A 21,510-nucleotide genomic window follows, 5' to 3' on the forward strand; every position below is an offset into this window, starting at 1 on the left:
GAGCCCCTCCGAGACAAGGCTGAGGACTGGGGTCAGCACCATGGCCAGGGGCCACGACGGATGGCCAACCAGGCCTGTAAGCAATGCTGAGGCTCCCGGGCTGTGCAGCCTGGGGCCTGTGGGAGGCGGGGCCTGACGACCAAGGGAGAGAAACTTCACAGCACTTGGTCCCTCCACACAACTGCCCCTTCCTTCCTCTCCCCCGCCCCAGCAGCTGCCCTGGGGCCCGCCCATGGGGACCCACTGTGTGGCTTCAGCCAGCACCTTCACTTCTCTGAGCCTTTCCCGAAGAGCCCAGAGAAGTGACGCTGCCTAGCCCCAATGGCAGAGGCGGCCACAGAGGTGGACTCTGCAGAAGTGGGACTGTCCCTTTCCCGACTGCCCCAACCTCTGCCCCCTCGCCTCTGCCCATCCGGTCCCCCTCCCAGTCTCCGGGGCCCACTCTCAAGAAGCATGTCTGGCTCCCCGGTGCCCATGCCCCAATATCCCCAACGGGCTTTCACCCCACCCACAGAAGCAAGCATCCTGCCAGATTGAAGGGGCCTCAGTCTTTCCCGGCCCAGTGCCCCCGTGCACCCTCCCACGGTCTTGGAGGGGAGGCATCATCCCAGGTTCCTGCATCAGGCAGCGGGGCGTCCCCCGGGACCTCGAGCAGAGGGGGTAGAAGGACGGGACGGAGGGCTGGGCCGAGACTGCAGCGGGAGGCTTAAGGCTGGACGCAGGAACAACTTCCAAGGGGTGAGCGAGGGTGGCAAGAGCTGGCTTGTGAGGGGAGCCCTTCCCTCCCGTCTCCCTGCCTGCCAGCCCGAGGCCCGTTACTTGGCTGGCCAGCCCAGAGCGGGTGGTGTGGCTGGGCCCATAGGGCGGGGGGGTGTGCTGAGGGTGCACACAGTGGGTCCGCAGAAGCCCCTTCCATGGCCCTGGAGGCAGATGGGGGTCCAGAGGGGGAGGAGACAGGGGGCCGCCCGCCACCCGGGGAGCTATAAGACTTGGTTCTGCCCTGGGTCTGGGCTGAGTGGGTAAGGGGCGGCCGGAGGGGCAAGCGGCTGGGCCCCGGAGCAGGGGAATCGTGCCTCCATCAGTGCCCCCACAATGGCTGTGTCCACGCGGAGCCCTGCCGTGGGAGGGGCGCTGCCACGACCGCAGGAGTATCTCATCATGGTCGGTTCACGACAGGGCACAGCACCCTCTGCCCGGGGACCCCTCCGCAGAGGCCAAACTCTGGCTGGAGCAGCGCTTCCAATACGGGAGCCATGGGTCACATGTGGCTGTTGAAAGCGAAATTAATTAAAAGTAAGTAAAATTACAAATTCAGTTCCTTGGCCACACGAGCCACATGTCAAGTGTTCAGTAGCCACATATGGCCAGTGGTGGCCATCCTGGACGGTCAGATGCAGAGCATGGCTTCCTTCCCTTCCATTGGACAGAGCCTTCTAGAGACTGGCTCTGGGCCTGAGGGTCAGGCCTTCTCGCCCTACCCACGGCTCAGTGGTGGGCTGCCTGCGGAGAGAGGCCAGGGGAGGGAGGGAGGGCAGGCCATCTCCCTGGGCCTTCTTGCTGCCGCCTCCTCGTAATGCCCCCAACTCTGGCCCTGAGCTGAGACAGCCGCAGAGCAGACCACGCTTGAGAGGCCTCATGGGTCCAGACCTGGCTGGGCCGGTGCTGGGGGATGGTCAGCGGAAGACTGTGGAACTTCGCGGCATCAAAGCTGACTGCAGTCGGCCAGGACCCACCGTGTGCCTGCCCCATCACCCCGGCTCTGAGCTGGCCCTGGGTGCAGAGTCCTTAGTGGAGGGTCTGCTCACGGTCCTCCTCTGGGCCCAGGCAGGAGCGGGGTCTCTGGGCAGAGGGAGCAGGGAGGGTCCTGGAGTGCCTGACTCTGTGGACGGGCTGAGAGAGGTGCCTGCGGTGGGCCTTGTGGTTTACCGACCGCAGGAGATGGGAGCCCCGGCCCTCGCTGTCCTTTCCCTGGAGCCGTGCCTCCCCTTTTCCCTTCCCTCCTCGCTTCAAAGCCTGAAGGGACTGAGGGTGGAGCTGGGGGTGGGGGGTGGGGGGCCTGAGGGCACAGGAAGGGCTCGTTCCTGCTGAGCGGGGCACAGGCTCTGTATGTCCTGACTGGGAGGCTAATTGTGGCATGTTGCATCCACAGTTAATTATCGTGCATGTGAACAGCTAATTACTCCCCAGGCTCAGCCCCTCCCCCTTCTGCCTCTGGCTCCCTAAGTTCCCTGGTGGTTGGGGAGGACCACGGGATGTCCCTGGGCAGAGATCCTGTGCTCTTCCCTTCGACCCAGCTCCCAGCTGGCCTCTGAGGGGCCTGGGAAGGGTGGCCGGACCCTAGGGGCCCTCACTCCGCCTCCATCCCCAGAGGGAGGGTGGGGAGACTACCGGCCAGGCCAGCCAGGAGTCAGGGAGCTTGTTCTAGGCCACCCTGGCTTCCCACAAGACCGCAAATAAAGGCCCCCTCCCCCAGCCCTCGCTCCTCCCTCAGAGGTTGGGATGAAAACGGCTGGAGATAGATAGGACTTGGAGATGCGCTCCCTGCTGCTCCACCCTGGGTCCTCCTGGCCCCCAAAGTGCTCCTGTTTCCCGTCCCTCAGGGAGCCTGAGCATCTACACTAGGACTGGGGACTAAAGATCTGGATGAGTATATTGCCACGGGGTCAGGACTCAGTGAGTGACCACGATCAGGACTCAGAGTATGACCAGGGTCAGGCCTCAGAGAATGACCAGGGTCAGAGCTCAGTGTATGGCAAGGGTCAGGGCTCAGAGTGTGAGAAGGGTCAGGGCTCAGTGTGGGACGAGGGTCCGGGCTCAGAGTGTGACCAGAGTCAGGGCTCAGTGTGTGGCCAGGGTCAGGGCTCAGAGTGTGACCAGGGTCAGGGCTCAGAGTGTGAGCAGGGTCAGGGCTCAGAGTGTGGCCAGGGTCAGGGCTCAGAGTGTGACCAGGGTCAGGGCTCAGAGTGTGAGCAGGGTCAGGGCTCAGTGTGTGGCCAGGGTCAGGGCTCAGAGTGTGAGCAGGGTCAGGGCTCAGAGTGTGAGCAGGGTCAGGGCTCAGAGTGTGACCAGGATCTGGGCTCAGTGTGTGACCAAGGTCAGGGCTCAGAGTGTGACCAGAGTCAGGGCTGAGAGTGTGACCAGGGTCAGGGCTCAGAGTGTGAGCAGGGTCAGGGCTCAGAGTGCGACCAGGGTCAGGGCTCAGAGTGTGAGCAGGGTCAAGGCTAAGAGTGTGACCAGGATCAGGGCTCAGTGTATGACCAGGATCCGGGCTCACTGGGTGATCAAGGTGAGAGTTCAGTGTATGACAAGGGTCGGGGCTTCAGCTTGTGACTAGGGCCAGTGATCATGATTTCAAAGTCACTCAGGGGTCATGGCTGAGTGGGTGGCTGTGGTCAGGGATTGGTTTCTGGCATCAATAACGCGCCAGTGTCCCACTCCCTCTGGGACTGGGGGAGGCGGTCCTGGGATCTGTCGTCCAGCTGGATAGGTTTGGCCCAGTAGAGGGCCATCCATTTCAACCTCCCATGCTGAGCCCACCCTGAGTTTCTTCAAGTTGTGGCCAGGCCCCCAGGTTTGGGTCTGGGATGGTACAGCGGTGAGGGTACGGGTGTGGCAAGTGTTGATGGAGGGGGTGCTGGATGTAAATTGGTAGCAAATCTCAGGAAAAGTGGCCATTGGCTCAGAGTTCTAGAATCCTGGAGTGTCTGGGCTCCAGGTCAAGAGTTTTGAAACCTTCAAAGGTTAAGAAATCTTCAGAACCGTTCAGTCAGAATACTCGTGTCCCAGTAGGGAAACTGAGGCTCCACTTCAGGGTGCTCAGCGGGGAGCCAGGTCTGGGGGGCGGTGGGCAGAAGTCCCTACATCTGATCCTCCGGGGCCAAGCTGACTCTTCTCCCTGCTCAGGGAGGAGCATGGTGGGGGGCGTCCTCTCTGCCTCTAGGAGGGGTTCTGGGTCAGGAATGGGGGTAAGGGGACAATTTTCTAAAAGGGGTAAGTCGGAGAGGGAAGCAAGGAGTCCCCTGTGCAGGGAGGGGGAAGGCAGGGCCCTGCGGAAAAGCCCCAGTCTGAGGGGACACCACCTCCCCCGGGGTGGCCTGGTTGGAGGGGCCCCAGCCTTCCCCGGGAACCCCAGGCCAGGGCCCTGAGCAGAGGGGCGGGGAAGGCTGCTACCCTCCCCCACCCGCAGGGAGATGGGCTGGTGGCAGAGCAGCAGCTGAAATCCTGACTCAGAGCTGCCCGCACCCTTGGTGCCGCCTCGCTGCCTAACATCAGAGGCCCCCTGGTGGCCACAAGCTGCTAGTGCAGCGAGGGGACTCAAGCAAGGACAGCTGCAGAGGACCTGGGCAGAGGAAGGGTGGGCAGGTGCAGCCCCGGTGTCGCCACCTCCATCTCCTCCCCCAGTTCAAAGACTTAGGGAAGAAGGCCCTTTCTCCAGAGGAAGGAGGGAATAAGGCTGCCTTGAGTTGCCCTTCCCCTGCCCCCGGGGAGAGTGGTGCTGGGGGGAGGGAGGCAGGCGGGTGCTGACAGTGACCCGTGATAGTGTTGACCGTGATGGTGATGTAGTGGCACTGGCTGTGGGTTATGGTGATGGTCAGTGAAAGAACAGTATAGGGGTAGAAGCTGACATTCAGATTAAGGATAGTGACAATGATTGCAAATTAATGTTTGATGGTGACAGTGATGACTCTCTGATGAAACCTCCTGCTGAGCGTGCTGAGAAAAGCAGACAACTGGACCAGATGTTAGGTTGGGCAGCAAAGGCATTAGTGGACTGCTAAGATGATAAGTGTATAAAGTATTGGACATTCAGGCAGAGCCAAAGAGGATCTTGCATTCAGAGTGGACCACAAGTTGCGAAAAAGGAGCAAGGGGCTGGGAGGCAGAAGCATCCTAGTAGAGAAGGATCCTGAAGTAATTTCCCCGAGGTCATTCCTCCAAGATTCTGGATTTCATTCTAGAGAGGCCCTCTACGAGTATCTGGCCAAAGGTCTTAGAAGAGGGACTAGGGACACTTGAATTTGGGAGGTGAAGCTGCTGAGGGGCCATCTCCATCAGCCTACGGAAAACAAGATCCCAGTATGGGAATGGGATGTCTGCACTGTCACCAAGTCAAAGGAAGAAGGACAGAGGATGAGAATGGGGAGGGAATGAGTGAGGACAGCCACAGAGAGTCAATGTGGGCTAGACCTCACTTTCAGACCCCCCCGCCTTTCAGCTCTTCTTCTAAGCCCCTCTCTCTGCATCTCTCAGAACAGGAGACGCCCTGAGGAAAGACTGGACAAATGCAACCTGGGCGTTCAAGTTGGCCCTCCTGCACCCCCAACCTCTGATCCTCTTGGATGGGGCCCAGATCCGTGCCTCTGACTCTGTCTCCTGCCCATCACTCATTCCACCTTCCATCCAACCTGCCCAGCACTCTCAGTCACGTAGCCCCAGGTCATCCATCCACACGGCCCACCCATCTCTTCAGCCCTCCGCTCATATGCCAACCACCCATTTACGCACCCATCTATCCTGTCCATCCTCACCGGCCTCTTTCCTCCATCCATCCACCCATCCACCCATCCACCCACCTACCCTCCCCCTTTCCATCGGACATCCCACCCATCTTCCCAGGCATCTGTCCATCCATTCATCCCCTGGAGCCCCTCCTGCATCCTTCCACCCATCCCATCCTCCCATGCACCTATATTGTCTGTGCACAACCCCCTAGAACTTCCTTCTCTTCATCCATCTGCCGTCTGTCCATCCATCCATCCATCCATCCACCCACCCATCCATCCACCCATCCATCGTCCAGCCAGCCAGCCGGCAACCACTCCTCGGCTCCTGGCTCCTGGAAGAGGCAGAGAGCAGAGACCCAACTCTTGGCTTTCCTACTGCATGGGGCAAGAGCTGGGCTTTCCTCGGTGTGCGCGCGTGTGTGCATTTTATCCGGCCCCCATCTCGCTCCCCTCCCCCACACCCCGCCCCCCGCTCGCGCTCCCCTCTAATGTGTGATCTGGAAGCTCTATAAAGCCTGATGTAATCCGTAATGCAGTCCCTGGCTCCCGATTCGGGATCCAGTTTCAGAGAGCGAGAGATTGGGGAGCGCCGGCAGCCCGGTGGGGGAAGCAGCTCGCCTCTCTCCTCCTCTTTCTCCCGTCCTCGGCCTCCTCCTCCTCCTCCCCGCGCCGCCCCGCCCCCGGCTCGGCTCAGCTCGCCCCCCCCCCCTCAGGAAGGGGAAAAAAGGCGAGAAGAGCGGGGCAGGCGAGAGGAGCGGAGCGGCGGCGGCCGGAGAGGGAGCGGCGGGCGCAGGCGGCGGCGGGCGCGGCGTTGGCGGCGGCCCCGGCGGAGGAGCGCGGAGCCGGCGAGCCGGGAGCACAGGCGGCCGCGCCGCGTCCTGGCCGGGCCCGGGCCCGCGCGCCCCGCATCGCCCGCAGCCCGGGCATCCGGACCTCCGCGGCGCCCGGGGGGCTCCGGCAGGCTGGGGGAGGGGAGGGGACCTGCGTGCGCCGGCCGCGCGCTCCAGGGGGCGTCCGGCTAGGCCTGGAGCGGGCCGGGGGCGGCGGCGGCGCGAGGAACCCCCCCTCCGGTCGGGCGCCCGGCTCGGCCGCCGGCGACGCGGGGCGCTCCGGGGGATTTGCAACTCGCCGGATCAAGTCTTCGCCGGCGGGGCCGCTGCTGCCTGGGAAGGTAAGGAAGGCTCCGGTTGGGGGCTGGGGGCGCGGCGAGAGGGGGCGCAGCCAGGGTGGGAGGGGGCCGGGGGAGGGGCGGGCGCCCGGACTTCCTAACTTCGCCGTTTGGGGCTTCGCAGCTCCGAGGTTTGCGCTCGGAGCCTGGGAGTTTGGACCCCCCCGCCCTCAGCCCCCTGCCTCCTCCGGCGGCGACGACGGAATCTGGCAGGTCTCCGCGCGCCCGCACCGGGCGGGTTGAGGAGGGGGCGACCCTGGACGTGGGAGAGGCTCCTCGGCGCTGCTCGCCTCCCCCCACTCCACACACACGCAGCCTGGCCAGGCTGGCAGGCTGGGCTGGGGATGGCACCCTCTCCTCATCATATGCAGACCCAGGGTGGGCTAGGGAAGGCGTTCCCCTTGGGTCTCTAACACATACAGACGCTGGCAAGGGTCTTGGAGAGCCCCAGATGTGACCCCCATAGCCACACATAGACCCAGGTAGGCTCAGGAGAGACACCCCAGTGTATCCCCCTTCCTCTAATCACACCCAGAGCCCCTACAGACATTGTAGGGGCCGGGGCTGTCCTCCCCCGCACGGAGCCCCGGGGTGGGCACCAGAAGACCCCAGGCTCCCCCTCGCAGCTCTCACCCATAGACCCAGCGCTGGCCGTGGACACTCCCCGGAGGTTCTCTTCCCCATCGCACCCCCTCCACACACACACACGCCCTGGCTCGTTCCGTTCGCGTCTTCTTTTCTCTCGGTCGGACAGGCCCCGCCGATAAGCCGCTCCGAACTTTGGGTCAGCACGGCGTAACAGCGAGGCCAGCCGCCGGGCACTCCTTGGTCCGCATGCCCAGCGGGCAGAGGCCGCCGGCCCTCCCCGGCCACCGCGCTCGCTTGCAGCCGCGCGGAGCTGCCTCGAGGAATGAGCATGGCCCCCGCCCCCTCCTGGGGAGGCTGGGGGCTCCGAGCCCGGCCCGGCGTCCTCTCCCGCTGGTCGCCGCAGCCCCCTGGGCAAGGCAGAGCGCGCCTCGGGCCTGCCTCCGGAGGGGGCAACGGAGCCGAGAATCGCCGCGTAGCGAGGTGGCCGGGAGGGCTCGTCACAAGCTGCAGCTCGGAGCCCGGGCCCCTCCGCCGGGCCGCGGTGGCTCAGGCTGGGTCACTTCCCAGGCAGCCCAGAGAGAGCGCCCAGCCGGGCACCCAGACCCCGGCTCGCCGGGCACCTTACCCTTCCCACTTTTATGTTGGGCTTCCGAGTTTCTTGGAGCGCAAGGATCCAGGCTGGAACCGGACGAGCCCTAATGCCTCCCCGCCACCACCTCAGCACCCTTTCCCTCCGCGCCTGCCCCATCACGTTCCATTCCCCCGAGTCTGGGGCGACGATTCCTTAGCGGCAACTCCCGGGGAGTTGAAAGGCGTGAAGGCTGTGGGTGGGCAGGGGCGCGCACCCCCGCTCTAGAGGATCCGCCTGGCGTACATGTTGGGAGGGGGCTGGGAGGTCTGCTCTCCCGCCCGACCCTGGGGACCCATGGAGACCCTTGGTGCCCTCCTCCACAAACACTAATACACGCCCCCTCCGAGCGAGAGCCGCGGCGGGGGCCGAGCTGCGGCCGCGCAGAGCGGGACCTGGGGGAAATGGCAGGCTGGGATCCCTTTTCATATCCGGGAGGTGGTATATGGTGTTTGGGGTCTGAGGACGCGGCCATAGCGTCTCCTAGAACCCTGAAGCCTTGCATTTCTCTGCGACCCTCGCAGCCGACGGGCAGCGAGGGAGGTCGAGGGAGGGAACCGCTGCTTCCCCAACCGCAGGCGGCAGCGAAACTCTGCTCCCGGACGCCCGGGTGCCGCCGGCTCCGGCTTTGAGTACCCGAGCAAGGTCAAGCAGCCGAAGGAGGGGGCGGGGGCTCCTGGGCGCGCCCCCGCCCGCGCAGAGTCGGAGCCTTGGGAGGGGGTGTGGGCCGCCCGCCGAATCAGCCCCGAGCGCCCGCCGCCTGCGCCCGGTCCCCGGAGGCGGACGTTGCGCGCGTTCAGGGATCCCGGAGCGCCCCGCGCCCGGCCCGGCGCCCTCCCTCCCGGCTCGCTCGCTGCTCCTCTCGCTGCTTTCAGACTTGTTGCGCCTCGATCTGGGGGACGAGGGGCCGGCCTGGGAGGCCCGGAGCCCGGGCGGCGGGGGACCGAGCCCGAGGCCGGCGGGAATGCGCCCGGGCGGCGCGCGGCGCGGGGCCTGGAGCGGGGAGTTTGCCGCCTCCGATCCTGGAGAAGGGCGCCTGTCCCCGCCGCGCTCCCGCGCGGGGGCGAAGAAGACGATTCGCCGCCCTCGGCATCACGCCGCACTCCCCCGGACCCCAGGCTGGAGAAGACGCAGCCAAGTTGCGGAGCCCTTCCTCGACCGCAGGCTCCGGCCCCTCGCGGGCCTCGGTGGGCGCATCCGTGAAATGGGGGCGCGGGTTGTGCTCTCGGAGCCCTTCCGGCTCAGTCCCTCCGCGCTCGTCCCGAGATCCAGCGTGCCGGGCCCGCAGCGTGCTGGGTCTGCGGCGTCCGGGCCAGCCAGCTCCCGAGGCAGCCAAGCGCCCGCGGACACACGCCGCGGGGCCGGGCAGGAGGCGGCCGGGCAGAGCCGGACGAGCGGCCGGGGCGCGGGTAGCCTCCGCTGGCGCCCTCGCCCCCTGGTCGGCCCGCCCGGCCGGGCCTCGCCTCCCGGAGCGGGTCCTGGAGCCCCTAGCCCGCCCCCTGGGGACGCCTCCGGTTCGGGGCCCGGGCGACGCGCGGGGCTGCGGTGGCGGAGGGCGGAGGGCGGCGCGCTGCCTCGGGCGGCCGGGAGAGGGCGCCCGCGCCCGCCCGCCGCCCTGCCCGCCCCTTACGTCTCCTCCGCGGCCCGCGGCGCCCGCCCACCCTGGGCAGCCCCGGCCGCCGCCGCCCGCTCCCGGGTCCCTCCGCTCCCCCGCCCGGGCCCCGGGCTGGACTCTCAGCCCGAGCCCCAGCCACCGTTTCTCCGCGAACTCGCCTGGCCCCCGTGCCCCCGTGCCCTGCACAGGCGTGAGCGAGCTTGTTGGTGTGCATGTGTACATGGGTGCCACGCATGTACGTGCCTATGCGGCCGGCAAGCTGTCGGCGTGTGTGTGCAGTCATGTAAAGTGCCACATGTGTGTGCATGACGCGGTGCATGTCTGGTGTGAATATGCACCTCGGATGGAGTACGTAGTCGAACCACGTTTTACTGTGGACAGGTCCTATGTCCGCGCCGTGTGCAAGAGGCGGACCCTTGGGAGTAAAGCTCTAACCTCCCCCCATCCAGACCCCAAACCTGGGAGGTTTTGTTAACCTCCTCCATGCCAGCAAACCCACAGTCCCCCATTGTCCTCTGGAACTCCCTGGTTGCAGCTACGCCATGGGGCAGAGCTGTGAGTTCTGGGTAAACACACACGACCCGGATACCTTGTGCAAAACCCGCATGCACACACATACTAAACATGTGGGTGTCCACACCCCTGCACTGAGGGGCAGTAAGGGTGAGGCAGAGAGTGTGGCTCCCAGGGGGAGGACGGGTGGGAATATTGGAGGAAAGAGTCCCTGACGAGCTCGGTGAATCGGCTTTGGGAGGTGGAAAGCCACTGTCTGCAGGAGCCCGGAGGTGGGGCTCCCCCAAGAGGCTTCCACAAGGAAGTGGCAGCTAGAGTGCGACCCAGAGAAGGGGTGGGCAGGTGATGCTGAAGGGCTTCCAGGGTTCTCGGTGGAGGGAGCAGCCATGCAAAGGCGCAGTGGCAGGTCAGGGTAGGTGTGAGGGGTGGACTGGAGCTGGAGAGGAGGGCTTCAGAGGGGCAGGGCCAGACCTCAGAGCCCTGGAGGCCTCGGGCTGTGTCCCCTGAGCAGAACAGAGCCAAGGCAAGGTCCTAACCAGGGTAGTGACTTGGCCTGACGAACATGCTGAAGAGATGGGGGCGCCCCGCAGGCAGCAAGGTACAGGAGGCAGAACGCCCATGCGGTGCCTGGGGCCACCCGCGCCCACACCTGTGCCACACTCCACATGTCCTTCATCACGACAGGGCGGCCAACACCCTCACCCATTCCAGACCGCTAAGCAGCATGCAACACACACAGACACGCCGTGCAGCACGCGTGTCCCAGAAAGAAAAGGAGCGCCCGGGGCTCCTGCCCCAGAACCTGGGCCCGCTGAGTGTTCACTGGGGCTGGCGGGGCACCAGGAGAGCCCCTCTTCCCGCCCTCTTACAGTCGCTGGAAGAGCAGGCCTGAGAGGGGAGAGCTGCAGTGGGAACGCTGATCCCCGAGCCGGGGACCAGCCACAGGTGACGGTACAGCTTCAGGTCACGGGCGCAAGCCCCCCCCCCCACAGGGCAGCCTTGGCAGCGAGACCCTGACCCCGAAGGCGCAGCTGGATACAGACCCTGGCTCAGGTCTCCTGCCTGAGACCCCCGGGAGCCCTCCCCTGTGTCACCATCTCAGCTGTGTGGTGGGGACAACGGTCCCCCGCCTCCCAGCATAAGGTGGGGACTGGAGCTCAGGGGACAAGTACAAAACACGTTAAGGGGGCTCCTTATGTTCTGCTCTGCCCCCCACTTTCATATTAACTCATTCCTATTAGCTGAAAAAGTGACAAGCGATGGTATCAGAACCACAGAACGAGTGCAAAAGGGTCTCCTTCCCACCCTGGAGCCCAGTCCTGCCGCCTGCGTAGCCCTGCCCTTCCAGAATGTTCTGTGCCTCCGCAAGCACAACTGTGTGTCTGTCCTGTGAATGGTTTAGACAAATAGAAGTGGTCTGTGTATGCCATGGGCACCTAGCTCACCACCCACACCCCTCCCCCACACCCCACCCTACTCTCCCACTGCCCCCACCTCTCCATCGTCCCCCACTCTATCTCACCTATTGCCCCCCTGGCACCCTCACCCTCACCTTTGGCACCTCCATTATCTTTGTGCTGATCCTGCCACCTGTCTTCCTGCCCATTCAAGTCTGTGGGTGTCCTCGAGGGCTCACCTGAGGGGGTGCAGATGGGGTCCCTGCGGCCCACTGGGCCCTGCTGTGTGACTGTGGGATCCTGGCCCCAGTGCCGCCAGAGCCCAGGAGAGGCCTCTAGGGCAGGTGTCCAGAGTCGGTCCCCAGCCCAGGCAGTTTCTGGGGGGCTCAGAGGCTGCGGTGGGCAGTGAGATGAGCACCAGGCTGTCCCCGTCCCCTCGCAGCTGTGGCTGGCTTTGGGGGTGCTGGCTTCTGGCTGCGATGTGGGCTGAGGGGTCCCTGAGCTGAGAGAAGAGGCAGAGGAGTGACTGGTGCTGGCGAGTGTGAGGTGCTGGTGAGCAGGGCCTTGGAGCTCTGTCCAGGGTGGCCAGGCCAGGTCACTGACCCCTACCTGGATGCGGATGGAGCTCGTTCCCAAAGCCCCAGGCCCCACCCCCGTCCCTCATGGCTCACTCTTCCCAGGCCCCAGGCCAGCCTGAACCTCCCTCCTGTTGGTGTGGTGACTTTGGACTAGCCACTTCTCTGAGACTCGTGACGCAAGGGTGGTGGACCGTCCTGCGCCCGAGGGGGCCGGGCCGTGAGCTGTAGAGTGCTGTGTACCTGCAGTGGCCGGGGCTGTGGAGGGCAATTCTGGGGGAGGACCAGATTCCACCTCGGGGGTGACATCTTGTCCCCTGAGGAGCGCTTGTGACCATGACTTCAGAACCTGCATGGATGGGAGCAGAAGCCAGTGGCCCAGAGAGAGTGCCTGCCGCTTCCACCCCACCAGCCCTGACCTGTCCCTGGGCCCCCTCACAGGGGGCACTGCCAGGAAGTCTTCCTGTTGACAACAGCACACCTATGCACACAGTACACATGTGCTCACACACACCCACATCCACTTGTGCACACTCACATGTGCACACTCGCACACGCTTGCACTCACACATGTGCACACTGCAACTCACATACTGCCTATGCACACGCTCCCTCACACTCACACCTCCATGCACACTCACTCATACACCGCATGCACACACACATGCATGTGTCCCCCCACACACACGTACCTGAGTGCCTGGCTGTCCCAGCCGAGGGCCCCATGGTCCTGTTTCTGGTTGCTGGGTTGGCCCCCTGCACGAGCTCGGCCTGGGATGCTGGTCTCCACCCAGCCCAGCCCAGTGATCAGGGGTGCAGCTGCTTGTGGCCCTGAGACCTGGCTCCAAACCCTCTCTGTCAACCCCCTTCTCCTGGGTTGTCCCAGTCAGGGGAGAGGGTGCCCCATGGGCATCAGGGAAGCCCCAGGTCATGCTCCCAGGGTGCAGCCTCCAGCTCGAGGAGACTCGGTTCCTCTGAACCCCGGGGACAGGAGGCTGCCCTGCCTCCTTCTTGGGACGGTGGGTCCTGCTGCAGCTGCTTGTGCGGTGGATGGGGGGCATCGGGAGCCAGGAGACTGGTTCCCACGGAGCACGTCCAGGCTGAGCACGGGTCTCCTCTGCCGCCTCCGCGGACTGTGAAGGCATGTGCTGTCAGGAGCTCTGCCATCCCCACCTGGCCGGGCCGCCTGGGACCTCGGCACCTTCTGCCCAGGGCCGTCCTGGGGCCTAGGCATGCCGTGACGTCCTTCCTGACCACTGCTTCCAATCTTGCCACTGTCCCCTTTCCCTGTTTTGTGACCTTTGACAGGTGACCTTGGACGAGCCCTCCCCACCCCAGGGAACTCAGGAACAGAGACCCTGGCGTGGGGTGTGGATGGGGGCATCACTCGTAGGCCAACAGCTAGACGTGGCAGCTGAGCTCCCGTCTCGGGATGCAGGGCTCTCTGGGGACCGAGCAGGGGGACGCAGAGAGGAGAGAACAAGGACATGTGTCCCACAAGAATTCCAGGAGCACCCCCTCCCTGTGAGAGTCCCCTGCCCGTGCAGGGAGGCCCAACCCATGGGACAGATGCTGTCGCTGTCTCCACTGGGAACTCTCCTGGAGAGCAGGTCTGTGTGGATACACAACGTTTTCACACATTTGCAAAATGTGTGCACGTTCCTGTGTGCACGTGCGTGCATTCTCTGCATGCACATGTGCAAGCTTCGGGTTGCGGGACGCAGAGGAAAGGGCACGCCCTCTCCTGGGAGGCCTTAGCAGGCTCACATGAGGCTTCCCGGGGCAGCCGCCTACCCGTGTCCTGAGGGTAGGTGGGTGCCCAGGAGGGGCGTGGCGCGAGTGAAGCCCTGCCCACTTGAGGGTGCTGCCGAGTATCTTCAAGGCCTGCAGGTGGTCTGGGGTGACAGGATCCTGGTCAAGAAGAGGTGTGACGAGGGCCATCACAGAGCTGGCCCCTGACCCTGGGGCCTTGAGGGGGAGGGGTGACTGTCTGTCCGGGGTTTCCTGGGGGTCCCTTCCCCTCCTTTGTGAAATGGAGGTCGTGATCACCCTGCACTCCATGGCCAAGGGGAGCAGATGAGCCTCTGTACCTGTACAGGGTGCCCAGGAGCAGAGCCAGCACAGGACAAGGCCCCTCCCTCAGCCCCAGCAGTGACCTTCGGGGGTCTCCTCTGCTCCTGGGCAGCTCTGCTTGCCTTCTGGTCAGGTTCCCCCGTGGCCCCTATGCCCAGGCCTCCCAGGGGGCCTGGCCTGGCAGGCATGGTGGGTATGGTGGGCCTCTCCCGGGACCCAGCCCTGCTGGCAACCCAGCCCTGTCTGGGCACCCCCTCCCGGCCCGGTGTGGACACTTCACTGGTCTGCCTTGTGTCCCCTACTCCCTCCGCCCCCGTGAGTGGAGTATGGCCAGGGGCCTCTTTAGGGCAGGTCATCTGGGGGGCTTTGGGGACCCGGTGGCAAGGGCTGGGGGTGGGGACCGATGGTGGCTGTGGGTAGGAGGCAGCCTCTCCTAGTGCCCCACCTGGTTCTGTGCTCATGGATGGGGGCTTGCCTGGGTTCGTGGCCCCGAGCCCCCGCGACCACTCAGACGGGTGGTCCTGGGTCTACGTCAGGGGCTCCGGCCCGAGCTGCCTCTGCCTCTGAGTGATGGGACTGCCCGACCTGCCACAGCCCCGGAGGGATCTGCAGGGGCCTGCAGGGCATCCCGAGTCGGGAGGGCAGGCTGCCCTGGACAGGGGTGGTCGGGCACCCCTGGGAGGCCTCTCCTGCTTGCTGGCCTAGCCCCTGCCGGCCCGTGAGCCCCTGGGCCGCCCTCGGGGCCGCAGGGCCCACCCCCCTCCCCCAGAGCAGCCTTTTCCCAGGGCACACAGGCGGGCACTGTTCAGAGGGCCGGCAGGACAACAGAGTGCCTTTTGTGGCTGGTGTCTGGGGATGCCATTGGCGGCCTGGGGTGGGTGGGGAGGGGTGCGGAGGCCGGGGCTGGGCGCAGTCTGTGCCTGTGCACCGGGCTGGGTGGGGGAGGGGGCTGAGCCTGGAGAGGAGGGCGGGACAGACGGAGGTGAGGCTGGAGAATCGTAGAGCCCGAGGGGCAGTGTCCACCTCAAGCCCTTATTGTACGACGGGGAAACCGAGGCACCCAGGGTTCTGGTTGCGAGGCAGGGGCCATGGATGGTTCTCACGTGCGTGGATACGTCTGGGACGGTGGTGGGAGGGAGGGTGCAGCGTCTCTCAGTTGACGGGGACCCTGCAGGCTGCGATATGGGGTGGGTATTGCTCCACCTCGTGGGGATCCTGTCAGGTCTTAGACCTGGGGTTCCTGGCGCATGGTCAGTGCTCAGTGAGCCATGGTCATTGTCACTCTTTTTTCTCGCCTGGTCTTGCCAGCTCTCTCAGGGCTCCCCTCCCACCCCCATGGCCTCCACCTGTTGCCCCTCTCAGACACCTGCAGTGCTGCCCCACCCCTCTCCCCAAGGCCACCTGTAGGCTCTAGGGGGCCGTGAGGCAGGAACGGGCTGGGAGCTAGCTTCAGGGATGGGGCTGGACACCAGCAGAGCCTCCTGGAAGTGAGGGCAGCGTGGCCCTGAGAAGGTAATGGGTGGGGCAGGGACCGAGGGGCTTGGCTGCCGATTGGTCACGGTCCTTGGGAGCCCAAGGCGGGCAGTGGACGGTGAAGCAGCAGTGACCAGGCTGGGAAAAGGGAAACCCGTGGCCAGACAACGGCTTGTGGTTTAGGGAAGGGGACAGTCGCCCTGGGAGAAACCCATAATTCAACCATGAGCACCTAGGGAGGGGAGTGACCCGCACCCACACTGGGCCCTCAGCCCTGGGACCAGAGGCCGTGACCCTCCTGCAGCCCCTCACCCTTGGCCCCCAGAGTTTTGACCCCCAGTGGAGGCCTGGGCGCTGGGTGTGGGGAGGGGAGGGGCCAAGGGCCTGTTGGGGGGCCCAGTGCAGACGTGGCTGGTTCTGCTGGCGGTCACCCGCGTCCGCCTGGCGTGGGGCCAGCCTTCCTCTTCCTCTGAGGCCCGGCCGTGGGCTCCTTGGGCTCCAGCCTGGCTGCTGGGCTCTCCTGAGATGGGTCCCTCCAGGCCCTCCTCTCCCAGTTCTGGTCTTTCTCCCGCACATCCCAGTGGGCGTGGGCTGAGCCCTACTCACCTCCTGCCATGTAAACTTGTACAAGTGTGCTACATGTGTGCGTACACATGTGTGCACACACATGCACATACAGACATGCACATACACACACCAACACATGCTTGCACAAACACGCACACACACATGTGAACACACGTCTGCCTCCCCTGCACACTGCTCCCCCATCTCAGCTCCCGTCACCCAGGCCTGGGATGGCCTTGACTTGTCAGCCTCCACCACGGCTGTGGGACCTGGGGCCTGCAACGCATGTGTTCCCGGCATGCCCAGCTCTCCGCCTCCCTGAGCGTGCGGGTGGAGAGGGCTCGGAGGGGCCCCGCAACCATTTCTCCAAGGCCTCCTTGGAGGGGATCAGGCAGTTAATGGGGATGAAGGAGGCGTGCTCGGCTGGGAAGGATTGTGGGTCTGCTGGGGCGGGGGCAGGCGGAGGGTGAGGGGCCACAGCAGCTGCAGGAACTGCCCACGCTGACAGCCTGGGCCCCCTGCCCAGCTCTGCCCTGTGACCAGCCGGAGGAGGCAGGGCCGGGCTGGTTTTGTGCTGCCCAGGCCTCTCCCAGTCCCCAGAGTGTAGACTGATTCAAATTCTAGAGGACCCCAGGGGGCCAGGAAGTGATGTGAGCCCTACTGCTCCCCCCTCACCCTGGCTCCCTGGTGGCCCTTGTGGTCCCCTCTGTGGAACCCCAGGACTCCAAGGAACCCTGTTTGAGAACCACAAGGGTGGGCATTTCTAGGCCATCTTCTGCCCCCTGGAGTCTGTCAAAGGCTCACTCCAGAGCTGTGGTCCCCGAGGGTGTGGCTGCCTCAAGGGACTCTGGGCTTTGCCTTGACCTGTCCTTTACCCTACCCTCCCTGCTGGCACCTCTCACCTCCTCAGCGTCCAGGCCAGAAATGTCCCCTCTGCGTCCCACCACCAAGCTGGCTGCTGGGGCCTCTCTCTTCTGTCTCCTGAGCATCCTCCCCCCAGCCTCCTTCCCTGCCATGCCTCTCCCACCTTCCCTGCCCCCACCCCGGGCCATCTGGTCCTGCGTGGGCTGCCAGGGCCCCTCTCTAAGGGGTGGTTCTCACTGGGGCGCGGTCCTGCTCCTGACCCTCGCTGCCACCTCTTGTCCGCTGTGCAGGACACTGCGTGTGGATCAGCAGGTGCTCAGGGAGTGGAGCGAGCCGGGGATGACGAGGCCCGGCTGGCAGGACGGGGACAGGATCAGGTCCGGTTCTACCTGCCCGGGGCAGTGCCAGCCATGCAGAGAGCACGGGCTTTGTCCAGCAGCGCCGGGCTCGAATCCTGGCTCAGGCACTCCAGACCTGTGGGCCCCGACATCCCCGTCTGCAAAATGGGACTGTAACGGGTGCCCTGGGGTTGCTGCCATGATGACGAGGTGCCCGGCCCAGGGTGAGCTCAGCCAACGTCGAGTCTCCCTCTGTGCGCCTGGGACGGGGCTCTTCCTGTGTCTTCTCTCCGTGCTGGGCCTGCGCTAGGATGCCCCTGCCCCGGGCCTGCCGAGTCCACACGGCAGCGTTGTGGAGGCAGTGGCCGTGCTCGCCAGCCCCTCACCCCCGGCACCAGGCTGCTCATGAGCACCCGGCTTCTGAGGCTGAGTGTTGTAACAGGCTGTACCCACTTTCCGGATGGGGTGGCTGAGCCCTGGAGGATCCTGTGTCTGGTGCAGGCCGTTGGTGGCTGGTGCTTCTGCACTTGCTCCCGGCCCCCCAGGTCCCCGAGAATCAGCTCCCCGTGGTGGGAGGGCTGTGGAGTGGGCAGCCAGGGGCCAGGAAAGGAGGGATGGGAGAGGGACTGTGGACGAGGTGGGCCCTGGCCTAGGCTGTCTCAGGCTGCGCAGGCCTCTCGGTGGGAAGGCGGTGGATTTGGGGTGGCCTTGACTCAGGGTCAGGGCCAGCAGCTCAGGCGTGGGGTATGAGGCGGTGTGGGCCCGTGCCGCGTGGTAGGAGTCGAGGTGGCGCCGGCTTCGATCGGAGTTTCCGCGGGGCTCTGCCGGCGTTAGCCTGGGACTGGGGCTGCGTCGCTGGCACTCTGGCATCAGGGAGAGTGTCCTGTGGGTGGGGCTCCAGCTTGGGGGCTGGCAGCTGCTCAGGTCCCAGCCTGGGACCAGGGAGGGGGCACTGTGGCCGGGCTGGGGCTCTAGTGAGGTTTGGAAACACTCCCAGCAGTGCAGTGTGGCTGGGCTGGTGGCCCCCACATCTGACACTGGCACTGGGACCCTGGCCATCACCTCTCCGTCCCCATAACATAGGGGTGGGTGGCCAGGGCAGGTGGCTCTGCTGTGCTGATGTCCAGGGCAGCCCCCTGAGTGGTCTAGAGGTGAATAGGATGAGTGTCTTCCCGGAGGTGGGGGCCAAGTGCAGGGTCTGCCCCCTCTGCCCAGAGGCACCAGGATGAGAAGTTGGCAAGTCTCTTCTCAGGGGACCTGAGCGTTTGCCGCTGAAGTTCCCCAGGGGGCCGGGTTTGACGCCCCGGCCCTGGCAATCCAGAGCCCCTGCGCCATCCCATCTCCCCACTGGGTTACCTACTGCCCTGCTTTGGGTAACCCCAGTCCTGTGCTTACCCTCCTGCCGAGAGAGTGAGGCTTCACTCCTATTTTACAGATGGGGAAACGGAGGCTGGGAGGTGAGGGACCTGCTCGAGGCCACACAGCCGTGAGAGGGGCAGCCCGCATCTGGGCCTCTCGGCTCCGGTCGGCTCAGAGCCTCAGGCGGCCGCGCCCAGCTCCCCGCTCTGCCTACAGGACTCACGCAGGAAGGACGCCAGGAGGGGACTGCAGAGCAGTGACCGACCTTGTGTCGCTGGCCAGCTGGGCCCAGGCGGCAGGAAGCGGCGAGTCCCTGTGGGCAGGCGGCCGGCGTGTGCACGGTCAGCAGAGCGGAGGCGCTGGCACCAGGAGGCCGGCCGGGCTCTGGGGTCCTGGCTGTGGCCCTCCCTCCCTCACCCACCGGCTCAGCTGCTGCATGGGACGGACGGCCCAGCCAGGTGCTCGGGGACAGTAGGGAAGTAGGTTTGGAGGCAGGAGGAGCTTGCCAGGGTCCGCGTGGAGGCGAGTCCAGGACGGGCAGCGCCGGCTTCCTGAGCCAGGGTGGCTAGGCTGGGTCCTGCTCACACGTGCTGGGAGCTGTCCCCCTCCCCCAGGTGTGTGTGGGCTGCACAGCCAGCACCCTCTCCTGGAGCAGGCAAGGTGACCCCAGTGACACAAGGTTAGGGTCAGTCCGAGGGGGTCAAGGGTGGATCCTCCCACGCCCTCCCCATGACCTTGGGTCAGTCTCTTACTCCTCTGAGCCTCAGTTTCCTCATCGTGAAGTGGAGGTAACAGCACTGGCCTCGCAAAGGAGGGGTAAGGCAAGGGGTTAGTGCAGGCCAAAGCCTGGACACGGGGCTCCAGGGGACACCCCACACCTCCCCGCCTGGAGCTGCAGGGCCCAAAGGCCAGTACGTCCTGCACAGAGGCAAGGCAGTGGCATGAGCACAGGGCAGGAGGCTGAAGGACGGGGCCTGAGAGCTTGCAGTGACAGGCAATGTCACAGTCACAGCCACGGGCTTGGGGTCTGACCCCACCTGCCCATCAAAGCACGCGTGAGAGGCAGACGATGGGCGGGGTCTCTGCACCCTTACCCAGGGCGGAGGCTTAGTTGGCAGGACTGCCCGCAGGCTGGGGCTCTGGAACAACCTTGGGGGGGCGGTGCTGGAAGACCCTCGCTTCCTTTCCCCCTGCCCACTTCCCTTCTGTCAGGGGGCAGGGGGAAGGGGGAAGGTAGGGGAGGAAAGAGGCAGAGCCTGGGAGACCCCGCCAGGGGGTCAGAGAGAGCCCAGAGGGGAGAACAGCCACTGTGGCCGTGATGGGGTGAGTGGGCAGGCTGGCCCAGAGCCAGTGGGAGACACGCCAGGCTGCTGGGTCAGACGGGCACAGCTGAGGCCGCTATGGCACGCACCCTGGCCTGATGGAGGAGGAGGTCCCCTGGCCCCCTGGCTGCTCTGCCCCTGCAGGTGGACACGCTGGTGGGTGCAGACAGACAGGTGGACAGAGCAGGTGCCTGGGAGCAAAGACCAGGGTGGGCGGTGGGGCGCTGCCCCCAGCGTGCCCGGAGTCCCAGTCTTCCGGGGGGGGGGGCCTCACACCATCCCGCCTTCTGCTCTCTCTCTTCTAGCTGCTGCTGGCGGCCACAGGCGGGCGTCGGGGCCCTGGACCTTAGGAGCCTCCACTGCCCTCTCCACCACCTGAAGCCCTCTCCTCCTCCTGCCCTCGCTCGGAGCCCCTGCCCCGCTCGCCGCCGGACCCTGGCATGTCAAGGCCTGGCTCGCGCCTGCCTGCCCAGCCCGCGGAACCCCGGCGGCCCCGCGAGCTAGGATGAGGGGCCAGGCCGCTGCCCCGGGCCCCCTCTGGATCCTCGGTCTGCTGCTGCTGCTGCTGCTGCTGGGGCGCCGGGCGCGTGCGGCCTCGGGGGCAGACGTGGGGCCCGGGTCTGAGCCGTGCGCCACGCTGGTGCAGGGCAAGTTCTTTGGGTACTTCTCAGCGGCCGCCGTGTTCCCAGCCAACGCCTCGCGCTGCTCCTGGACCCTGCGCAACCCCGATCCGCGGCGCTACACGCTCTACATGAAGGTGGCCAAGGCGCCTGTGCCCTGCAGCGGCCCCGGCCGCGTCCGCACCTACCAGTTCGACTCGTTCCTCGAGTCCACGCGCACCTACCTGGGCGTGGAGAGCTTCGACGAGGTGCTGCGGCTCTGCGACCCCTCGGCGCCCTTGGCCTTCCTGCAGGCCAGCAAGCAGTTCCTGCAGATGCGACGCCAGCAGCCGCCCCGGGACGGCGACCCCGGCCCCCCGGCTGGGCCCCCGGGCCCCGGCGACGACTTCTCCGTGGAGTACCTGGTCGTGGGCAACCGCAACCCCAGCCGGGCCGCCTGCCAGATGCTGTGCCGCTGGCTGGACGCCTGTCTGGCCGGCAGCCGCAGCTCGCACCCCTGTGGCATCATGCAGACGCCCTGTGCCTGCCTGGGGGGGGACACCGGCGACCCTGCCTCCAGTCCCCTGGTGCCCCGCGGGGATGTCTGCCTGAGGGACGGCATGGCCGGTGGCCCTGAGAACTGCCTCACCAGCCTGACCCAGGACCGGGGCGGGGATGGTGCCCCAGGTGAGTGACTGGCTGGGAGAGGACCCGTGGGTGGCTGTCTGCGCAGAGGGTGGGTGGGGGAGGGTCTTCTCTTCAGGGCTGCACTGGCTACCCACCCCCGAGTGCACCATCAGGGGATCTCACGCAGAGATCAGTCCTTGCGGGCACGCTGGGCGCAGGCGGCCTAGGGGGCTTGCACTGGCCCCAGGGCCCGTGTGGCGCCCGGCACACGGGAGTGCTTGCTGAGCGTGCAGTGAACGA

At 65.6% G+C, this 21,510-nt stretch overlaps 1 protein-coding gene across 7 annotated transcripts in view; it reads left to right on the forward strand.

Moving 5' to 3' along the window:
- Nucleotides 1-6,066: 6,066 nt before the first annotated feature.
- The window catches only part of ADGRB1 (adhesion G protein-coupled receptor B1), an 88,338-nt gene continuing 72,894 nt past the window's right edge, over nucleotides 6,067-21,510 (forward strand). For 2 of the 7 annotated variants that reach the window (XM_070221951.1, XM_070221953.1), the window contains exons 1-2: nucleotides 6,069-6,675; nucleotides 20,290-21,270. In XM_070221951.1, the coding sequence (XP_070078052.1) occupies nucleotides 20,490-21,270 (781 nt within the window). In that variant the 5' untranslated portion in view covers nucleotides 6,069-6,675; nucleotides 20,290-20,489. Of the gene's footprint in view, nucleotides 6,676-18,904; nucleotides 19,121-20,289; nucleotides 21,271-21,510 lie in introns of those variants that run through there. The other 5 variants (XM_070221950.1, XM_070221954.1, XM_070221948.1 and 2 more) reach the window with 4 other exon arrangements.

The sequence above is a fragment of the Equus caballus genome, chromosome 9, assembly GCF_041296265.1.
Source record: "Equus caballus isolate H_3958 breed thoroughbred chromosome 9, TB-T2T, whole genome shotgun sequence".
Classification (NCBI taxonomy): domain Eukaryota; kingdom Metazoa; phylum Chordata; class Mammalia; order Perissodactyla; family Equidae; genus Equus; species Equus caballus.